This window comes from Protomyctophum bolini (assembly GCF_963924005.1).
Source record: "Protomyctophum bolini genome assembly, chromosome: 1".
Taxonomy (NCBI): domain Eukaryota; kingdom Metazoa; phylum Chordata; class Actinopteri; order Myctophiformes; family Myctophidae; genus Protomyctophum; species Protomyctophum bolini.
This window is the reverse complement of record NC_137862.1, coordinates 24,729,114-24,752,097: the sequence shown is the minus strand read 5'-3', so window position 1 is coordinate 24,752,097 and position 22,984 is coordinate 24,729,114. Positions and strand designations below refer to the sequence as shown.

Below are 22,984 nucleotides of genomic sequence, written 5' to 3'. Positions count from 1 at the left end.
ATTGTGTGTGAGCTGACTTTCACAATACCATTTAGGCTGTTCATGTCCTTCACAGAGAACCCATTGATCCGGCAAATATAGTTAGAAAACTTTAAATGAGAGCTTGAACCAGATTGCATAACAGTATCACAGACATGAAAAGAGTTTTGGTTCCGCATGAAGTTAACCTCTTAAACTCCTATATACTTTGGTGCCCGGGGTTCACTGGGGCTCTAAACTTTGTCCGATTCCTTTATTCTCTGTACACCACATTTGGCAGCAGTGTCTCAGGGGTAGTGTGGCCGTTAGAACAGCTGGATGGGAACTACAAGGGTCCCAGTTCGATCCCGGACTCCCTCAGAATTAGTGTTGAAGCGTCCTTGAGCAAGACTCTGAACCCCTAATTGCTCCCGATGTGCAGGTTGGTGCCTTAATTGCATGGTTTCCTCCGCCATCGGTGTATGAGTGTGTGTGTGTGTGTGTGTGTGTGTGTGTGTGTGTGTGTGTGTGTGTGTGTGTGTGTGTGTGTGGGTGAATGGGTGAATGTAATCTATGTAAAGTGCTTTGGATAAATGCGCTATGTATATGCACCGTTTAGATTTCCTAGCCCATCTACAAGCTTGTAGATCAGCTATCTTTGCCAAAATGTTCGCCCCGATATTGGAACTGTAGGGTTCATGTATACATCATTATTTCTGTGCTGCGATATTTGTCTTTGTATTCATTGTTTCTACCGTTTCTGCATTGCTGTTCACAAATACGCCGAGTTCTGTAACTGGCAGTTCTTGAGAATAAATCTTAAGTGTTTAATGCTTGCATAATCATATGCGGGCCTTCCTGTGGTGAAGTATACAGTACCTTGTGGTAACCTGGAGGCTGTTGAATGAAAATAAATGAAATGAGCACTAATTTGTTTGAGCACTGAAGCCCTGTCAAGCTCAGAGGCCCAGGGCTGGCTCTCCATTAAAAATGAAATGGAAACCTCATTTTCCTCATTTCCGCTTGGTTTGGGTGGAGCGCGTCTGTGAGAATAGGCACTCTGTTTACAGTACAGTACAGTACAGTACAGTACAGTACAGTACAGTACAGTACAGTACAGTACCTCACTCAGTTATCTATTATAATTTGCTGAACTTGGATACAGCTTAGTGCAGGGAGAGAGAGAAAACTCAAAGCACAGGTCTCCACTTGGTCAGGAACGGTTGCTGTGGTCGTGCATTGTTTGTTGTTGAGTGAGCATAGAAGTAGCAGTTAATAGCCAACAGACAATGGCTTACAGTAGATGCTACCTGTAGTGTGTTGTAGGTAGAGGATTTGTTATGACAGGATCACACAGAAAAACAGTAAAATCTGAAGGACTAATATAAAATAATGTATTTCACATAATTTGGCAGATTTAAAAATTATGGTTTTTCCAGGGCCTCTAGGGAGTGTGCAAACAAAGTTTTACGCAGTGGGGAATGTGCGTGCACAGTTTCACCGCTATCGGACGCTGCGTTCGTTATTTGAGGCATTTTGTTCAAAACGGCCCACTCCTGATGTTTGGACAAAATCTGTAGGTGTAGTGTCAAAAAATAAGTCTTGCCTCCTTTTGGGCGCTATATCCTTTTGGATTCTATTTCTGCCGCTATAACAGGCCCGTGTGAAAAATGTGGGGCAGAGGTTCTGCTGAGCCTTCCAGGGAGTGTGTGTGTGTGCACAGTTTTGCTGCGATCAAGCCAACGCCAACGGTACCGGAGATGATCACAGACGGTGTGGAAAACATACTCTCTCCGCATGCCTTCGGCCTGGTGGAGACAACAGATAGCTAAACCTCCATAATTTGTTTACCTGATTATCAGTGTCACTTTTCTACCTATCATCTAACTACTGATCAAAGCAATCATTTGATATCAATCCCTCGGGAGGAGAGCGGGCTTTTCTTCATTCAAACTAGAAAAGTACAGTGGAAATCTCCCCCAGGAGCCATTCCCTAATCATTTGGATATATGTCATGTTCTGTCTTCCTCATTTTCTCTCTCTCACACGTTCTTTGGCTACCTAAACTTTATTTCTGTCTGGGGCATGTGATAAACACTGACATACTGTATGTCAGTGGGTGGGTGAAGTAGGCAGGTCCCAGCCCATTTAGTGCTTTAAACACTAATAGAAGTCAACTCTAAATGACAAGGGGAGCCATTGCAAAGCCGCCAAGACTGGAGTCTTATGCCTCTCGCCTTTGAGTTTTTGTCAGTAAGTAGTCTAGCAGGAGAATGTTAAATTATTTACAGCTTTTGGCCAGTAAATAGTGCAATGCAGTAGTCAAGTAAACTTGAAATTAAAAGCAGCATCAATCTGTTTTTCAGCATCCTGCTGTGATCACACTAGTGTGAAGTAAGGAGCGCCCCTCAAAAATAACTGCAGCTTGGCAACGTTTCTGAGATGAAAGAAGGCTGATGTTTAATGACATTCTTCCACATAACTAAAGGTCATTGTGAAGAGAAGTTTACTGTCCTAGTTAAAAAAATGAATTTGAGGTCACGCTAACCATAATAATAGTCCGATCGGCAGAACACGTAGCCACGAGCGACCTGGCACGACAATGGAGGACAATGCCTTCCGGGTCAGCCGGATAACGCTTATTTTTCTCTGCTAATATTGTTCATTCTGTTGGCACTGGCCTCAGGGAATGTGTTAAATCCAACTTGTGTCAATTATTTCTTTGCATTATCATTATTCATTGAAGACCTCAGATGCTAATACATTCCTTAAGCAAAGCTATGAGAAGTCTTTTCCATTGAGGATTTTGTTTTAATGAACACAACGCCAGTTACAGCCATTAGACACTCGTCAAGCAATTAACTCTCGATTAAATCACAGGAAGTAAACGAGGCATCTCTTTATAAAATGATGCTTCCTGCAGTGCAGTATTCTGCAGAAGTTATATCACTTCATTCTGTTTGGTTCCTAATGGTAAATTACAACACACAGTCAGTGGTAGAAAGTAGAATTGTGAGGTATTTGTACTTTACTTGAGTATTTTCAATTCCCAATACTTTTACTTCTACTGCACTACATATCAGCCAAGGCAAATATTGTACTTTTACTCCACTACATTTATTTGAAAACTTCTTTACTAGTTACTTTGTAGATTTAGACTGTTATGACAAAACATATGGACCACTTCAGCCCTACATACATTTGGACCATTTGAAAATAGCCGGTTTACAAGCTCACAATGTGTTGCAAATTGCAATGCGACACAATGTGTGTCAGCGGGGTTGGCAAAAGGGCCTTTCTGCGTGGAGTTTGCATGTTCTCACTGTGTCCTCTAGGGTAGGTACCCTCACAAAAAACATGCAATAATCCTGGTCTCTAAACTACCTAGCCTGATGGAGGGGAAAGGAACTGGTCGGAATAACATGTTCCTTCCACGCGCTACGTCCAACCGGGGAAACTCCCCCCTGTCAAGGGAAAAGAAGCAGCTTGGAATCCTGCATAGAAGGAAGCATGAGGTCAGTCCCTGCCCAACCAGGTTGGCAGAGGAAGTGTGGTGCCCAGGATTACATTAGATAATTGGCACTGGGTGAAAAAATGGGTCTTGGGATATGCGACATTCTGCACAATGACTAATTAGACTTTTGGTACTTTTAAGTAATTTTTTATGCCAATACATTTGTTCTTTTACTCAAGTAAATTTAGAATTCCGGACTTTTACTTGTAACAGAGTACCGGTATTTCTACAATGCAGTATTGATACTTTTACCTAAGTGAAAAATCACACTCGTTTGAAGTCAGGCGCTCTTATCATCATACATCATCATACATCATCATCACATTCAATGCTCAGCCAATCAAATCATCGCTATGGGGTACACACAAACACACAAAGCTGGGCATAGGAGGAATGCTAGTACTTTCTGCACCACTGCCTATAACTCTCCTTTCTCTCCCTGGACAGGAGAAGGACAGAGAGACGAAGGACAAGAAGACAGTGAATGGACACCTGTTTACAGCCGTGAGCTCTGGACAGGCAGCACACTGCACCCACTGCAGCAAAGCCTTCAACAATAAGGATGCATTCAACTGCACACGTAAGAACAACACATCAGAACATAGGGTCAAATTGTCTTGTTGTGATAGGACCTTTATTTATTTTATTTACATTAAAGGTTGAGTATGTGTTGACTACATGTGTACAGTGGCTGTCTTTTATGCATCTAATCATTAGAAGTTCAAAGGGAGTAATTAACGAAACAAGACAAGTAGAGTTGAGACATACATATAGGCAAACTGAGAGGGATGCGGGGTGGAGTTTTAAGGTTAATTTAAGATGTTGTAACTACAGTTATCCAGCCTGTCCTGCAATGATTTCAATTCTTAGATTACGAACACAAGCAACAAACAGTAAGAGGTTACAGTGGCCAGTGATTGTACTGTACAAAGAGCCATGTATGGGGAAGTGATGGAATGCATGCACCGTGCACTATGTTCTGGAATACAAATGACTTAGCTGTTCCCGTAATATCAAGGCATTTAGCCAGGCATAAATCAGCCATTTGTTATGTTAGACAGCAAACAGGCACAACAGATTACCCTAGGAGTTGGCAATGTGCAACAGTTAATCAAGAAAATCGATTTAATTGATTAAAAACGAGAGCAGATCTCGAGAAGAGCAAAACACTTTGCACGGACACTACTAGGCCAAGGAAGAACCAACACCCCAACGTTTTCAAGTCGGTCACATGGTGGCGCTATAACAACCTGCTTCACATTTTGACCTATAACTGTACTGTGGCTTGTACAATATTTTGTTGATATTATAGAGATAGATAGATACCGGTATATAGGTGAACCCCTATCTGTATGAGTCGCAAATCAATGAATGAACCTTATCAAATAATGTCAGATAAATGTCTACATCTAATTTCAAACCCAAGAGTAGCTCTGATTTTTTTCAACAACAGCTGCTGCAAGAAGTAAGGGGATGTAGTTGATTGCTCAATGCTCTCTCTCACCGCCCCACAAAAACAAGAGGGGAAAAAATAGCGTCTCTCCTCACTTCCTCCCCTGGCTGGTCACTCATTGCCATGAACCCAGACGCTGAGTAAAATGGTTTCCATTGTTTTGCAGAGTCAATCTGTTTCAGATTGTGTGCAGGGCGTCAAACACCCGCTCTGGGGGAGGATTTTTGGAGATTTGGATCTGAGAGCCTTCAAGCTCTATTGTGGTAGCAGATGTTTGGGCTATTGTCAACACAGCCAGAGAGATAATAGCCATCCTGTGTCGGAGAGTTATCTTTGTACTTCTCTCTGCTGCTAATCCCACAGTTACTTTGAGAAGGAGCACGGCCACAATGCCCAGACAATGGTCCTGTTCTCCAGCATGTGAAGTTCAAGTTACTGTGCCAGTAGTCTCCCGAGACTACTGGCAAGCGGGCGCTGTTTTCCCCCCTTTTTTGCTGATGGGTTCTCACTCAGATTGCTGTGCCAGATTTTTTTGTTCCCTTTTTTGAGGGGGGTTCAAATTTAAGGGTAGGCACTAGGCAACCTTAGGTGCCTTAGGCAACCTTAGTGTGACTGAGAGGTTTTTTTGAGGCACACTGACGATGTTAAAAAGGTTCTCCACCCCACTGAAGGTATAGCCAATGAATAATAGTGACAATAATAAGATCATAGTTTAACTCAAGGTCCTTGGCCTGATATATACGTATCAGTTCTGTGACATGAAAATATTTGAGAGCCACTGATTGAACTGTGATCCAGCGTATATGTAACCATAGAACGGGCTTCAAGGAGACCAATAGTAAGAGACAACATTCAATTAGAGTGAGTCGATGAGGAAAATATAAATAGAAAAAGGTACTTATTGAGGAGATGAGTAATTGTTTAATCTGCTGTTCATTAGCAAGTGTCTTTAATCAAATCAGGGTTTTATTATGTAGCTGTTAAATCTAAATCTCCTCTTAATGTGCTCTATTATAATGGCTCTAAAAGCCTACAATGAAGCAATACGACCCCTGGAGGGAAAGGTAATGAGATGCACAACACTTCTAAAAACGTTGCTCTTTCAAAGTCTCAACATCTGTTGGGGGGGGGGGGGGAAGGGATTTGGGTTCTTCAATTTTTTAATAGACACATCACATATTGTTCCTGAAATGCAATCAGAAAGGTTTTGTGTCTGCTGCAGCACTTGTTCCTGCCACAGTGTGTGTGTGTGTGTGTGTGTGTGTGTGTGTGTGTGTGTGTGTGTGTGTGTGTGTGTGTGTGTGTGTGTGTGTGTGTGTGTGTGTGTGTGCGCGTGCATGCATGCTGTAACGGTTTCCCAGTTGGATGGTTATTTGTCTTAGGGGTGCCAGGTAGATTTAGTCTACCAGAGAAGTGTTTCTCCTTTTCTTATGAGTTCTTCCTCATCGGGGTTAACCACTGGTGAAACCGACACAGGACTTACATATTAAAATGTAAACCCTTATACCAAGAAATAACACACAACACACTTTGTCAACTCAGTTTCAAGTTATTATATTGAATTTCACCCAACCCAAACACACACAGTTCATCAGTTCATGAAACAATTAAGACCCAATAGTTTGCAATGTTTGTAAATAAACCAAAATAGACAAAAACAGGTAGTCAGCAACTTAAAGTACCATCCATGGTTACACACGTAACCTACGCTCGAAACCACCCGTCAATTCATTGCGTCTCAAACTCTCAGTTCATAAATAAATAAACGGTGTATTGTTCCAGATCCACGCAACGCAGACGCAACGTGAATGTTAGTAAACAAAAGTATAGTCCGTCTGTCCGAGCAGCACGGCTCTTTAATCGTCTCCAAAACAACAAAATAACAAACAAAAGAGGCTTGAAATAATAAAGGGGGAAATACCACTGCTCCGTGTGTGATAGGTGACAGGGACAGAGACAGGTCAAGATGCGGGGATCGTTGTAGTTGGCCGTTGGTCGTCCGTGGGAATGGTTGTTTGTAGCTCTGCAGGTTTGTTCACGCCCGAGGCTACGCCACTTCACGGAGCAAAACGACACGGAACACACTCGAATCGAGGGACTAACTTCCTCGTTCACGATTCACATGACAGGTCCACCGCTGACGGGTTTTGCTCTCACACTGCCTGTCTGCCTCCACACTCGCTCTCGCACCGGCGCAATCAACGGGGCATTTTAGAATAGGTGGTTCCCAGGGGTGAGTGACAGGTGTCACGAACAGACGGCTCGGGGACCATTTCGGGCCGTCACACACCTCCCCCCCTGAAAAAAGTAAGGTCCTATCCTTACGTCCATTTACTTCCCATATCGTTTTGGGCTCCTTTTCCTCAACTGGTAACGACCAGTAAGGGCTTTAGTCTCCAGCAAACTTTCCTCCTCATCCTCCTCTTCCTCTGTCGTCACAGGGTTCTCTGAGGGGAGAGAGATTTTAGTTGGGGAGACTTCAGAGTCCGGAAAACCAAGGAAGGTCTCCTCGTCGCTTTCCTCCTCCAGGATATCCAGAACTTTACGGCGCTCCAGTTCCTCCAACTCCTCTGCCGAGGGGTAACAGGCCTTAAGGCGTGAGACATGGACAACACGCATGTCTTCACCCGTTTCTTCCTTAACCGCTCGATAGTTCAGAGGGCCCAGCTGCTCCACAATCCTATATGGACCTTGCCATTTTGGGGCTAGCTTGGCTGTGAAGGATTTTTCCTTCTTTGAATACGGGTGGGTCCTTAACCACACCCGGTCACGAACGTGGAATTGAACTTCCCGTCTCTTCTTGTCGTAGTTCCTCTTCTGTTTCACTCTGGCTTTTGTCAGATTCTCATTGACAAGAGCTTTCAAGTCGTGAAGCTGAACTACCTGGTCGTAGCATGCAGAGTCTGGCGTAGCGTTCTGAGGTTGAAGAGCCTGGTCCAAGGGTCCACGAAGAGGACGACTTAGGTTCAACTCTGCAGGCGTCACTCCAATAGACTCTTGCACGGCTGAATTAAGAGCAAAGCGGAACTCATGAAGGTGCTGATCCCAGTGCTTATGCTGGGTCCCTACGTAAGAGGCAATCATCGTCTTCAGAGTTCGATTCACTCTCTCTGTGAGATTTGTTTGAGGGTGATAAGCTGTGGTCAGTTTATGCTTCAAGTTCCACCGTTGGCAGGTCTCCTCGAAGAGGTCTGAGACAAACTGAGAACCTCTGTCTGATAGGATGAAGTCTGGTACTCCCCAGCGCGTCAAGATCTCCCTTGTGAGAATGTTGGAGACAGTCTTTGCAGTGGCCTGACGAAGACCAAAGAGCTCTACCCACTTGGAGTAGTAGTCAACAAAAACGAGTAGATACTCATTTTGTTTGGAGCTCCTTGGGAATGGACCCATTATGTCCACTCCTAACATTTCCCACGGTTGGGAGACAATGGTTTGCTGCAACATACCAGCAGTCTTCCGGCCTTCAGGCTTGTACACTTGGCAAACCGGACAGTTTTTGGTGTGGGTCTTGACATCCAAGCTGAGGTTTGGCCAGTACAGTACTGACTGAAGTCGTTTGTATGTTTTGAATCTGCCTAGATGACCTGCTATTGGGTGTTCATGGAAGTGTTGTAAGAGTGATAGACGGAAAGGTTGTGGAATGTATACTTGGTAGAGGGTTCGGTGGGGCAACTCCAAGATACGGTAGACTTTGTCCTCGATGATGGTCAACTTTGTGGTAGGGTTAATGACCTGTTCTCCCTCATCCAGAATTTTCTGGTAGATGATCTGTGTTTCAGGATCTTCCTGCTGTGCTTTCCAGATAGTCTCGTCTGAGAGAGGGAAGTCATCCGTAGGCGAGTCTCGATGGCTGGACAAGACTGTGGCACAAGTGGGTTTAGAGTGGTCAACAGGATCTACCGGAGCTCTTGAGAGTGCATCCGGGACTGTGTTGTACTTCCCCTTCCTGTACTCCACTGCGAAGGTGAATTCTTGTAAGCGGAGTGCCCACCTGATAAGTCTGGTACTGGGGTTGTGCGTTTTGAACACCCACACAAGTGACGAATGGTCAGTGACGACAGTGAAGAACCTGCCTTCAAGATAGTATCGCCACTTTTCCAGAGCCCACACAACAGCAAGACATTCCTGCTCGGTGGTTGAATAGTTGCGTTCAGCTCTGTTAAGGGTTCTACTGGCGAATGCCAGCACTTCTTCAGTACCAAGTCCAGTCCGTTGCGCGAGTACTGCTCCCACACCGACATCGCTGGCATCGGTGTATACCACAAAGGGTAAGTCAAAATTTGGGTGTCCAAGTATTGGAGGGGTGACAAGATGGTGTTTCAGGGTGTCGAAGGCAGTCTGACACGCAGCCGTCCATTTAAACTTTGCCCCTTTCCGCTTCAAGGCATTCAGAGGATCGGCTGTGTGCGAGAAGTTGGGTACATACCGGTGGTACCAGCCGGCCATGCCCAAAAATCTCTGTAGAGCCTTGAGGTTTGTTGGTACAGGAAAGTCCTGGACTGCGCTGGTCTTTCCGGGATCCACCTCGATTCCTTGTGCTGACACAATGTGTCCAAGGAATTTCAGTGAAGTCTGGCAGAAATTGCTTTTTTTAATGTTGACAGTTAAGCCTGCTTCCCAAAGTTTGTTCAACACTTCCTGGAGGTCCTGGAAATGTTGTTCTCTGTCCTGGGAATAGATTATTATATCATCAAGATATACAAAGCAGTTTTTTCCCTTCAGCTCACCCAATGCGGTCTCCATGAGTCTTTGGAAAGTGGCTGGCGCGTTCTTCAATCCAAACGGCATAACTTTGAAGCGGTAAAGGCCTTCCGCACAGACAAAGGCAGTCATGTCACGGCTAGGTGGATCCATTTCAACCTGCCAATATCCACTGTTAAGGTCAAGAGTGGTGAAGATGACAGAGCCAGACAAGGACTCCAAGATCTCGTTGATGGTAGGCAGAGGGTATGCATCATTTTGGGTGACGCTGTTTAGCTTTCTGTAGTCCACGCAGTACCTGTAATCTCCTGTCTTCTTGGGGATAAGGACAACAGGAGAAGCCCAGGGAGACATGGACCGTTCAATGATGTCTTTGGCCAGCATATCCTGCAGAAGTTCATGTTGGATGCTGTACTTGGCTGGAGACAACCGATAGGGCTTTTGTTTGATGGGCACAGTTTCTTGTGCAAGATGAATTTTGTGCTTCAAGAGCCCAGTGCGTCCCAGCAGTGATGTACATACATCAGAATTTCGGCGTAGCTGTGCCAGCAGTTTGAACTCTTCAGACTGTTCCAGCTGAGCTCTTTTTACTGCGAGTTCAAGTAGATCCTCAACTGGGTTGTCATGGGTGGGCAGAAAGGGAGGGACAGCAGAAAAGAATGCGACAGTAGGACGCCAATCCTGCAGCTTTGCTCCTTCTGACGAGAAAGAGTACTTCTTACCGGGGTTATGAGGAAACCAGTAAGAGTTGTGGGTGACATTCATCTGGATACCGCTGATGTACATGAAGTCAAGTCCCAACACAGCAGGGAAAGCAAGAGTTTCGGGAGGTAGAATGACTGAAGGGATCGTGTAACACTGATCATGCAGTCGAAGCTCAACCTCACTCCATCCAAGTGGTTGCTTGGCTCCACCATCAGCCAGATACAAAGGACCTTCAACCCAAGGGTGAAGTTTTTGGTTTTTGGTCTTCACTTCGGTCCACAGCTGCTCATTGAGTAAGGTGTAGGATGATCCAGTGTCCAGAATGGCTTTTCCTGTCCACAGCCCAACAGACAGAGGTAAGACCAGCTGACGTGGTATTGGTCGATGGGGAGGGACTATGGAAGGATGGACATAAGAGTTTTCTCTGGGTCTTTCTGGTTGTGTTAAAGCACTGAGTGTCGGTTGGTTTGTCTGTTGCTGAGAGTGAGGATTGGATGATTGATTTTTATTTGAGGACCTGTTCCGGTTTTTGGGGTGATCAGGTGGTAGCAGAGAGTAACAAGAGTCCGGCGCATGTCCCTTCTTATTACATCTCCAACAGAATAGTCCAACATTGGATGTGGACTCTGACTGAGAGGGTTGGCTTTGGTTGGTTTGGTTGGGTTGTTTGTTTGTCTGCTTGTTTGAGGGTCTGGTGCGCAGGTCGTATTGTTGTTGACATTCTCTGTCCTTTTCGAACTGCTGCCCCAGCCGAACAAGTGAGTCAACCGTAGTTGCTCTCTCTCTGAGCTGGCTAGCAAGAAGAGGGTTGATATTTTTGAGAATCATTTTGATGACCTCATCCTCCTGTATGTCTGGATTCCAGCGTTTGCACAGCGAGTAGTAGCTGTAAGCAAAGTCCCTGATACTCTCCTTCTCGCCTTGAACACGGTTTCTGACTCTGTCGGCTAACTCATCCGTGTAGTCTTCAGACAAGAAAGCAGAAGAGAACTTGGTCTCAAAGTCAGCCCACGAGTGCGTGTTCAAGCGTGCCACGTTCCACCAATCCCTAGCGGTTCCATCAAGCACATTGCGTAATGTGGCAAGCAATTCATCATCTGCTAGAGGATTGAGAGCAAGGAAATCACGACACCTTTCAAGGTAAAGGAGTGGATCAGAACTGTCATCCTTTTTCCCAAAAGTAGGAAATTCCAACTTAATTGGCAGTTTCCCTACAGGGCGTCGATACATATCTGTATGAGCAGACGTATGATCAGGAGAGCAAGAATGATGGGTAGAGGTGATAGGTGAAGTGTCAATGAGACCATGATTCTGAGGGCAAGGATGCATAGTAGAGTGCATCTGGGAGGGTGTGGCATGACCTGTAGCCAATGGGTTAGAGAAGGTGGCTTGTTTTTCAGGGGGTGGCAGAGTGGAGGATACCACAGAAGCGGTGTGTAGTGACTGTTGTTTGAGAGTGGTCATGTCAACAGACATGTCCTTTAACATTTTGCTACATTGTGAAAGCTCCATTTGTAAGTGGGTTATTGAATTCATTAGAGGAGTAGTGATTGCGTTTACTTCTTTGAGAAGCTCCTGGTGGTGGATCTGTAAGCGCCACTGAACACCAGTGATGAGTTGTGTTCGGTGGTAATCAAACTGTTTGTCAATAACAATATTCATGTCCCCTTTGTCCTTATCATGTAGTTGTGTTATGTGGTTAGACAGTGTGTCAATGGCATATTTGAGCTCCAATGTGTCTCTTTCCTGTTTCTCTCTGAGTTGTGTGATTTGGTCATGAATGAGATTCTGAGATCTTTGTTGGTTCTGACGCAGACAGAGTACATCTCCTTGCATTTGGAGTAACGGAGGTGGGAAAAGAGGTGGAGGTGGCCTTCGGCCTTGTGCAGGTGGAAGATCAAAGTGTGTTAAGTCAATGAGATCCATATCAAGAATTGAATGGCTGGTGTGGCATCCTTCCTCCTGAACATTGTGAGCTCCACTGATTGGTTGATTGACCGGTTGATTGGCAGCATTAAGCAATTGATTGATTGGTTGGGGGGCAGCACCAAGTGTTTGATTGACTGGTTGGTGGGCGGCATCAAGTGACTGATCAGCTGAATTGATTGGTTGATTGAGAACATCAGGTGCCTGGTTGACTGAATCATTGGACTGATTGACTGAATTGTTTGTTTGGTTGACATCCATGTTTGTTTTATTATACTCAGTGTTTTAGGAGTCCCATCTGGGGTGCCACTTTTATGTAACGGTTTCCCAGTTGGATGGTTATTTGTCTTAGGGGTGCCAGGTAGATTTAGTCTACCAGAGAAGTGTTTCTCCTTTTCTTATGAGTTCTTCCTCATCGGGGTTAACCACTGGTGAAACCGACACAGGACTTACATATTAAAATGTAAACCCTTATACCAAGAAATAACACACAACACACTTTGTCAACTCAGTTTCAAGTTATTATATTGAATTTCACCCAACCCAAACACACACAGTTCATCAGTTCATGAAACAATTAAGACCCAATAGTTTGCAATGTTTGTAAATAAACCAAAATAGACAAAAACAGGTAGTCAGCAACTTAAAGTACCATCCATGGTTACACACGTAACCTACGCTCGAAACCACCCGTCAATTCATTGCGTCTCAAACTCTCAGTTCATAAATAAATAAACGGTGTATTGTTCCAGATCCACGCAACGCAGACGCAACGTGAATGTTAGTAAACAAAAGTATAGTCCGTCTGTCCGAGCAGCACGGCTCTTTAATCGTCTCCAAAACAACAAAATAACAAACAAAAGAGGCTTGAAATAATAAAGGGGGAAATACCACTGCTCCGTGTGTGATAGGTGACAGGGACAGAGACAGGTCAAGATGCGGGGATCGTTGTAGTTGGCCGTTGGTCGTCCGTGGGAATGGTTGTTTGTAGCTCTGCAGGTTTGTTCACGCCCGAGGCTACGCCACTTCACGGAGCAAAACGACACGGAACACACTCGAATCGAGGGACTAACTTCCTCGTTCACGATTCACATGACAGGTCCACCGCTGACGGGTTTTGCTCTCACACTGCCTGTCTGCCTCCACACTCGCTCTCGCACCGGCGCAATCAACGGGGCATTTTAGAATAGGTGGTTCCCAGGGGTGAGTGACAGGTGTCACGAACAGACGGCTCGGGGACCATTTCGGGCCGTCACAATGCACACGTGCATGTGTGCACACACATAGTCTGTTTCTGCCTGTGTGCGTGAGTCCATTTGTGACAGTCCGTTTTCTTTATTGTCTCCCTTCTCCTTGTTTGCATTATTACCCTTCAGTTGCATCACTCCCTCCCTGCTCCATGGTGTTCCTCTCCTCTCCTCTCCTCTCCTCTCCTCTCCTCTCCTCTCCTCTCCTCTCCTCTCCTCTCCTCTCCTCTCCTCTCCTCTTCCGATTCAGTCTGTCTTTTATTGCTGGATTTACAACCAGTGTGTGGCGTGCTGCCCAGTATTGGAGGCCATTCAGTCTGTCTAGTTGATGTACATTTACGGATGTCCATTTTTAGCACTCTTCCCTTGGTAGGTTATATAGCGTATGTATTTATTTATGATCCCCTGTTGTCTGTCTCCTCACAGACTGCCACTCATACGTCCATAAGAGCTGCAGAGAGAGCATGCCTGTGTGTGCCAAGGTAAAGATGAAGGTAAGAACCACACGCACTTCAATACTACAGTATACGTATGCTACACTACAGCATTATGACTCTGTTGATTTGCTGTGACATCACTGCCTCTTCTTAACCAATTTTAAAAGGTTTTCGTTTTCACTTGTTTCATTATGTCATTATATACTGTAGATGAACCTTTTCAAAAGATTAAAAGAATGTAAGCAAAATGGCAGATGTTGTGAGCTTAATTGTAGATTGGCTATTTATGGATAGCATGTAGTTCTTAAGTGGTTAATCGCTGTCTATTCTCTCTCTGTCTCTCTGCGTGTCTCTCTCTCTCTCTCTCTCTCTCTCTCTCTCTCTCTCTCTCTCTCTCTCTCTCTCTCTCTCTCTCTCTCTCTCTCTGTATCTTTCATTCTTTCCTTATAGTTCACCAAACACCAGCTTGCTGTTCCAGACTCCAGCTCCATTGCAGCAGCAGTCACAATGAGGAACAAATGTGAGTGTGAAAGTAAAAGTATCTCTAAGTCCACATACAGTCAGCAACCACATACAACTATTGTCTCATATCAGTCAAATACATGCAGCAGAGTTAGCAGCCAAAGAGCTAGTTAGGGAGAGATGGAGTCGTGCCTGATTTACGCTGCACACAAACAAGCTGATCAAGCCCACAACCGTGGCACGTTGTGGGCTTGTATGGCATAGTCATATCTTGCATGTCTGCTCGCACCTTACAAACCCTCCCGAGTCACAAGTGCTCAGATCAGCCGACGCAGGGAAGCTGCCTGCAAGGGCCCTCGCTAAAAACACCGGGACAACACACTTCCCATTGCAATCAGAACTACAGATTCACTCCCAGTCTTCCGCCGCAGTCTGAAAACACACTTCTTCAGACTACATCTTAGCCCGTAGCACTTTCAGTAGTACTTTCCCTATAGCCTCGCCCTCCTACAGGCATATATATATATATATATATATATATACAGTATATATATATATATATATATGCATAGTTTAATTCTATAGATATTCCACTGTTACGTTCTTAGCTTACGTATGATTCATGAAAACTACTTTGTATGTATGATGTATTGCCATGCTTTTTGTTCCTGCTCAATGTAAATCTCTCTGGATTAAGAGTGTCTGCTAAATGCATAAATTGTAATTGTAGTAATACAAACGTGTGTGTGTGTGTTTGTGTGTGTGTGTGTGCTCGTGTGCGTGCCTGCGTGCGTGTGTGCGTGTGTTCATGGTTGCAGCAGCCTCAGGGACGAGGGAGCGGCCCTGGTCGGCCATCTTGTTGCCCGACGACCACTCCTCATTGGCCGTTGCGTCATCACGCCGTCACGCCAGCATGATGTTCCACGGCAGCAACCTGTCAAAGAGCATCTCTATCAGCAACATCGCTGGGTCTGTCTGTCTGTCTGTCTGTCTGTCTGTGGTCCATTTTGCTGTCTGTAGCTTTCATTTTGATGTTTAACCGCTTGAATTGAATTGGATTGGATTGGATTGGATTGGATCGGATCGGATCGGATCGGATCGGATCGGATCCAATCCAATCCAATCCAATCCAATCCAATCCAATCCAAAAATGCATTTCTAAAACTTCATTGACCGGGGTCCCACACGGGTCTATAGGTCCTCGCCCCCTTTATTCCCTCTATCTATACCAACTCTCTTCACCGAAAATAGCAGATCTACACCTCAGATCAATGCCTTGTGAGCTTGGAGCTTTTCCGCAAACGTTCACTTATCGCTCCCCGATGTTAGCCTGATAACGGTTCATATGAAGTAATTAAATGACAATGTTGCTACTCTCTCTCCAGGCCAGTGTTGGATGAGATGCCTATTAAAGGTCTTCGCTACCTCTCCCAGTCAACCGACTCCCTCAACAGAAACAGCCATGTCACGGAATCCACCGAGTCACTCACTGACGAAGGTCTGCACACACACGCACGCACGCATATATCAAGCATACATCATATACACACTAGCAGATACTAATGTACATGCACTCTCATTCACTCACAAAGGAACATGCTTTACACAGGCACCTTCCGACGAACACACATGCATGTGGGCTTCTTCTTACCGCAAATGGTGTGTGTGTGTGTGTGTGTGTGTGTGTGTGTGTGTGTGTGTGTGTGTGTGTGTGTGTGTGTGTGCGTCCGTGTGTGCATTCCTGTGGCAAATTCACAAGCACACACACACACACACACACACACACACACACACACACACACACACACACACACTTTGGACACTGTCTATGGATCAATCCTCTGTCTCCCAAAAAAGACAGCTGTGCACCAGCTGTGCTTTGAGTTGGTGTGTGTGCGTGTGCGTGTGTGCGTGCGTATAAAAGAGACTCTTATTTCCCAGAAGAAAGTTGCATGGTCTTTTAATGGGATCTGTTGTCCTCTGTGGAACATGGCCTTACAGTCATGCGTCTCAGTGTGAAGTGTTATTGTTCAACCAGAGACATGAATGAAGTGAAACCCAGCCAGGCATGCACGGACACACAACACAACACAACTAGAGCTGTCACCATAACACATTAAGTTCACATTTAGCCTCCCCCTGGCCAGCCGGGGCGCCTGACGGAAGGGAAAGGAACTGGTTGGATTATATCACCTCACCTCCTGTCAGGTGAAAAGAAGCAGCTTGGACTACTCATGCATAGAAGGAAGCACAAGGTCTGTCCTCCGTTGCTCTCTCCGGGTTGGCAGAGGGAGTTAAGCGCACAGGATTACACTAGACAATTGACACTGGGTGAAAAGAAATGGTTTACAAAAATCTTACTCAGAAAAAACAGGGAAAAAAAGGTTCACGAAACTTTGCAGCACTTTCCGTGAAACCCGTATCTATAGAGGCATTAGAAGTATTCTAAACTATATATAACATATACATATACAGCCTAGCCTTTGCAACATAATACAGAAATACATCATTGACACTCACAGGTGGTTTTGTGTTATAATTATCATAGTTGTAATCCATCAAAGTAAATGTATAATGCATTATAATCACTTAATGCATTGTATTGCATTATCGTATGTCATAAATCTATGACGTAGAGTAGGCCTATGTCATTCACAAAATGAATGTGATTACATTCCTGGAGGTGTAGACAGAAAATCTTGCGTAGATTTAATGGTGTATTTTCACTTAAAGCACCCAATGGCCATTTATAATGAGTTATAATCACACTATAAATAATGCATTATAACAGTAATCAGCAGCTATGAAGTATGAAGTAATATGATACTTGACCTTAACAGACATTATAAAATGCTTATTATTATTGCTGTTGTGATTCCAGGTACAGAGATGATGGACGGTCAGCTGATGGGGGAGTTTGAAGCGGAGGTGAAGGATTTGGAGTATGATTCCTGGAACCTGACGGTGGAACAGGACCTCCTCAAACAACTGGACACTGAGCTCATCAAGAGACAGGACGTCATATACGGTGTGTGGAAAGGATTGTCTGTCTGTCTGTTAAACAAACTGAAAGTAGAAAAAGTGCCCCTCGGGGCACAGGTCTCCTCCAGGATAGGAGTGTTTTTAGGAAAATGTCAAGTGGCATTTCTTCCTCAGCCTAGTTGGAATATGCATGCACACTTTGCACAGTTTCACAGTTTTGTTGTGGCATTTTGTACTTAGCCGATCAGGATGGAATATGATAAATCAAACAGACCCGTCTTGTTCACGTGACTATAGAGATCATGCGTGAAATCTGAAGGAGTAATGTTTTACATAAGTTGGCCTCCTGGTGGCGCTATAAAGGGCATATGTGAAAAATGCAGGGCGCAGGATTTTCCTTGGCATCTAGGGAGTGTGCATACAGGGTTTTACACAGATCGGTGCAGTTATAGGTAAAAACACAAATAGGCCAGTTATTGTGCCACCATGAGGCTGAGTTGAAAATGTTCAAGTGGCATTTCTTCCTTAGCCTAGTGGGAATGTGCGTGCAAGATTTCACACAAATCACACTATGTGTCAGGATGGAGTATGACAATCCTGAAAGAACCGTTTCATTTAATGGTAATAGAGAGACCAATTTGCATGATGTTTGGACAAAATCTGTAGGTGTACTGTAATGTTTTGCAATTGTCGGCCTCCTGGTGGCGCTATAATAGGCCCATGTGGAAAATGTGGGGCAGGGGTTCAGCTCTGGCAAATACCCCAAAGTATGAAAAAAACTAAACTAAACTATAATGAAAAATCCATGACTAATATAACGTTGTCTCTCTCTCTCTCTCTCTCTCTCTCTCTCTCTCTCTCTGTCCCACCGACAGAGCTCACGCAGACGGAGATGCATCACGTGCGCACCCTGCGCATCATGTCGGAGGTCTACAGTAAAGGGCTGCAGAAGGAGGTGGGCCTGGAGCCGCAGACCCTGGAGCGGCTGTTCCCTGCTCTGGACGAGCTGCTGGAGCTCCACAGCCAGCACCTCCACCGTCTGCTGGAGAGGAGGAGAGACGGCCCGGAGAGAGAGGAGGACAGCCCCGACGGAGGAGGAGGAGGAGGAGGCTTCATCGTCAATCGGATAGGAGATGTGCTGCTCCAGCAGGTCAGTGAATGGCCTCGATACCAGGCCAGGAATTTCACGATGGCCACGGCGGCCATGGCCGTCGTTGCCCCTCTCTTTGCCCCTCTTTTTGTGCCCTCAAAAAGTTGACCACACTAAAGGCCTTGCCCCTAAAAGGATGAAATTCCAGGCCTGCTCGATACCCACGCTTTTATTTCCATTCGCATGCGACCAAAAAAAAAGGATAGGAAGTGGGAGCCAACTTGTATTTTGTTAAACATTATCAGTGCAGTGGTGCGTCGCTCCAAATTTGGTAACGTCACTTTTCTCTGCCGTTTTCTACCGGGAGGGGAGGGGAGGAGGGAATTGCGAAAAATAATTGCGATTAGACCATTATGTAATAATTGTGGCCTCGTATTGTCTTTTTAAGATTGATTGATTGATTGACATGCTGATTGTGTGCATCAGTTCTCAGGGTCGAGTGCTGAGTGCATGAAACGGGTGTACGGGAAGTTCTGCAGTCGTCACAATGAAGCGGTCAACTTGTACAAGGAACTCCTGACCAAAGACAAACGCTTCCAAGCTTTTATTAAAGTAAGTCTTTCATCACATCACTTCACTGCACGCACGCACGCACCAGTTTAGATTTTGTTAGGTTAGTTTTTAGTCATCGTAGCGTAGTTTTTATTTAGTTTTTGTCAGTGAAAAAAGGTAGTTGATGAACAATTTTCGTCATCGTTTTAGTCAACAAAATCAAAACTGGCACGCGCATATGTATCTGTGTGTGTGCGTGTACGTACGCACGCACGCGGACATTGGCTTGGTGTCCTGCATCTATTCTACATTCTTCATTCTTCACTTGTTAATTACACTGTGCAACCAAACGTTTTATAATGGGAAACTAAATTGTCTCTCAGCTGTCTGATCCTCATAATGTCTGACTGCAGCAATGTTCATGATGCAACCAAGCATTGGACCACATGGCTCTACTTAATGCAACAACAGCTTTAGTAGAGTGGAGTGTTTCTTCTGTTGTCTGACTGCTTGTTGCCAGCTGTATCTCGGCTCTGGTTCATCCATATCGTCTCCGTTTGTTATTTCCATCTAGAGAAAGATGAGCAGCAGCCTGGTGCGACGACTCGGCATCCCAGAATGCATCCTGCTGGTGACCCAGAGAATAACCAAGTACCCAGGTCTGATCCTGAGGATGCTACAGCACACCAAAGGTTAGTGTCACTGGCATGTTACAAGACCGTAGTAGCTGTTAGCTGCTCTATCTTCCTGCTAGCTTGTGCTTAAAATATAAATATTACCATTAAGGCGCCCTGAGGGTGAGAAGCGAAAAGGGTTGAGGTCGCGCTGAAACAACAGAGCTTCTTAATATGGCACAGTTGAGAAGCAGGAGTCAAGCTATTAATCTGGTGAGAGGTCAGATGTGGAGTTGCTGGCCGGTGGCGTCCTCCGTAAGACTCTGGCTCCTCCGTAAGACTCTGGCTCCTCCGTAAGACTCTGGCGGTGGCGTCCTCCGTAAGACTCTGGTGGTGGCGTCCTCCGTAAGACTCTGGCTCCTCCGTAAGACTCTGGCTCCTCCGTAAGACTCTGGCGGTGACGTCCTCCGTAAGACTCTGGCTCCTCCGTAAGACTCTGGCGGTGGCGTCCTCCGTAAGACTCTGGTGGTGGCGTCCTCCGTAAGACTCTGGCTCCTCCGTAAGACTCTGGCGGTGGCGTCCTCCGTAAGACTCTGGCTCCTCCGTAAGACTCTGGTGGTGGCGTCCTCCGTAAGACTCTGGCTCCTCCGTAAGACTCTGGCGGTGGCGTCCTCCGTAAGACTCTGGTGGTGGCGTCCTCCGTAAGACTCTGGTGGTGGCGTCCTCCGTAAGACTCTGGCTCCTCCGTAAGACTCTGGCTCCTCCGTAAGACTCTGGCGGTGGCGTCCTCCGTAAGACTCTGGCGGTGGCGTCCTCCGTAAGACTCTGGCAGTGGCGTCCTCCGTAAGACTCTGGCGGTGGCGCTGCTGGCGTTTCCTGGCCAGCCGGCGGCGCCACTCAGTACACAGTGTCTTGAGTGTACAGGGTTTGATGAGGTCAGATCAACATACAGTATGGCATGTCAGAACAGGTCAGCTCCATACAGTATATGGAGATCTAAGGGTGGCAGGCCACAGATCCGACCGCTATGCTCATGATTATATGGCCATGGGCATTTAAGACTTCAGATTTGGTGCGCACAGTGACAAGGACTCGAGGCAGTGTGGTGCCCGCCGTCCGTCAACCAATATGCCCATCTGAAGTCATTAGCATATGCTTCTTTTGTGAGACATTCTTTACCGTGGGCTTACGAGGATTCTGATTATGTATTGATGTTGGAATCTGCCAGGCTGTCTAGGCTGATAAATCACACACACCTCTAAGTCTAACGGCGTGGCCGCTGACTGTGTAAACTACCATTAAAGCTGCTTTATAGTTCAATGGGAAGTGAGTGTGTGTGTGTGTGTGTGTGTGTGTGTGTGTGTGTGTGTGTGTGTGTGTGTGTGTGTGTGTGTGTGTGTGTGTGTGTGTGTGTGTGTGTGTGTGTGTGTGTGTGTGTGTGTGTGTGTGTGTGTGTGTGCGTGCGTGCATGCATGCATGCATGCATGCATGCATGGTGCGTGCGTGCGTGTGTGCGTGCGTGCGTCTAGTTTTATATGAAGTGAGGGGCTGTGAGTTAATCCTTGAGGTTCTCTGAGAAGACTTTCTCCTGCCAACTCTGACATGTACTGAATAAAGACAAGCCACCCTGCTCTCCCAAGCAGACACACTAGTGTGTGATGTAATACACGCAAGGAGAAAATAATACTCTCAAAAACACCATTCAGCCACACTGAATTAAGTCACACAATCCTCTTTAAAATCAGTGCTTTGTTGGTTCCCATTAAACGAAACAAACACGTTAGTTGTGATTTTAAGAAGATGCACTTTGTGTCTATGTAAGCCGAGTCATATTTCTAAAACAAAGCAACTTTAATTCCTTGCTGATCTGGTAGAAGGCTATGCATATTGGATTCTCATTTTGTACCACAAATATGCTGCTTCAAGGGCAAATATGCTCTTCAAACACTGAGGCCATTTCACTCAAATTCTGGCTTACTTGCAACATGTCCCCCGGTCTAAATCCTACAAGTCATCTCTGTTCAACAAATGTACATGTACAAAAAATACATCCCTAAAGGAGCTTTAGAGTAAATGTTTCTTTGCCCTCGATTAGTATTCCATATCCGAAGAAGTCTGCACCAAACACACTGCGACCAAAACAACAAGCCACTTGTGTCCTCATTGTGGGACCTACAGTACGCTGGTGTTGGGTTACGGGCAGTGGTGTAAAGTACATTTACTTAACTACTCTAGTACAATGTTGAGGTATTTGTAATACTTTTACTTCTACTCCACTACATCTCGGAATCAAATATTGTACTTTTACTCCACTACATTATTTGAACTTTATAGTAACTAGTTACTTTGTAGATTTAGTTTATCATTACAAAACATACATTAACCACGTTTAGCCCTATAATACATTTCGGCCATTTGGAAATAGCTTATTCTATTTTCAAAAGATTTGCATACATTTGAAAACTTGAAAATGGACATTCTGCGTAACGATTTACTTGTAGTGGAGTAAAAGTACAATATTTTCCTCTGAGGTGTAGCGGAGTAGAAGTACTGAAAATTGGAAATACTCCAGTAAAGTAAAAGTACCTCAAAATTGTACTTAGTTACTTTCCACCACTGACTAGCATGAGCACACAGCCTGATGACTACACTGTCTATCTACCAGCCTATCAACCATTGAGGTGCTCACTGCTAATGTAACGTTCTTTTTAAGTAACTAAAAAGATACTTTTCACAGTAACACATTTGTAGAATCTTCCTCAGCTCTTAAGGTGTCCAGAAATAGCAAATAGTACAAGCACGGACGAGTGCTAACTTGTATAGCTGCCAATAACAGCCAATGCTACAATCTAAAATGACACAGACACTTTCCTGTTTTTTCTTTTTCTTTTTCTTAATCTTTATTTTACAAATTAGTAAATACGTGAATATGTGAGTGTGTCTTTCACGGCTTGACTGTAAACGATTTATTCAAGAAATACACAAACTGCTAGTCAAGTATTCTGTAACGTTGTCTTAATTTGTGAGAACACGCACACGTGTACAGTATGAGAGGCTGAGCGGCCTTTGTGAGAACTACAGTGTATTGCAAAGTATGGTTTGGTACCGTAAAAGTATGCAATGTATTTTCATGACATGCTTCCCACACACAGAGAGCGAGGAGGATTACCCTGACCTGAAGGAGGCCGTGCGGCTGGTGAAGGAGGTGATCACGGCGGTGGACGACAAGGTGAACGAGCACGAGAAGAGGCAGCGGCTGAAGGACATCCACGCTCGCACCGACAGCAAGTCCATCATGAGGATGAGGAGCGGCCAGATGTTCGCCAGGTAGGCCTGTCACCGT

The 22,984-nt window shown here is 45.2% G+C and overlaps 1 protein-coding gene across 1 annotated transcript in view; it reads left to right on the top strand.

Annotated features, from left to right (window-relative positions):
- The window catches only part of LOC308316995 (A-kinase anchor protein 13-like), an 88,779-nt gene that overhangs the window by 38,605 nt on the left and 27,190 nt on the right, over nt 1–22,984 (top strand). The window contains exons 10-19 of the mRNA XM_080765785.1: nt 3,920–4,052; nt 13,931–13,998; nt 14,392–14,461; nt 15,222–15,372; nt 15,789–15,901; nt 17,285–17,431; nt 18,261–18,535; nt 18,962–19,087; nt 19,602–19,719; nt 22,794–22,968. Of these exons, the coding sequence (XP_080621911.1) occupies nt 3,920–4,052; nt 13,931–13,998; nt 14,392–14,461; nt 15,222–15,372; nt 15,789–15,901; nt 17,285–17,431; nt 18,261–18,535; nt 18,962–19,087; nt 19,602–19,719; nt 22,794–22,968 (1,376 nt within the window). The remainder of the gene's footprint in view (nt 1–3,919; nt 4,053–13,930; nt 13,999–14,391; nt 14,462–15,221; nt 15,373–15,788; nt 15,902–17,284; nt 17,432–18,260; nt 18,536–18,961; nt 19,088–19,601; nt 19,720–22,793; nt 22,969–22,984) is intronic.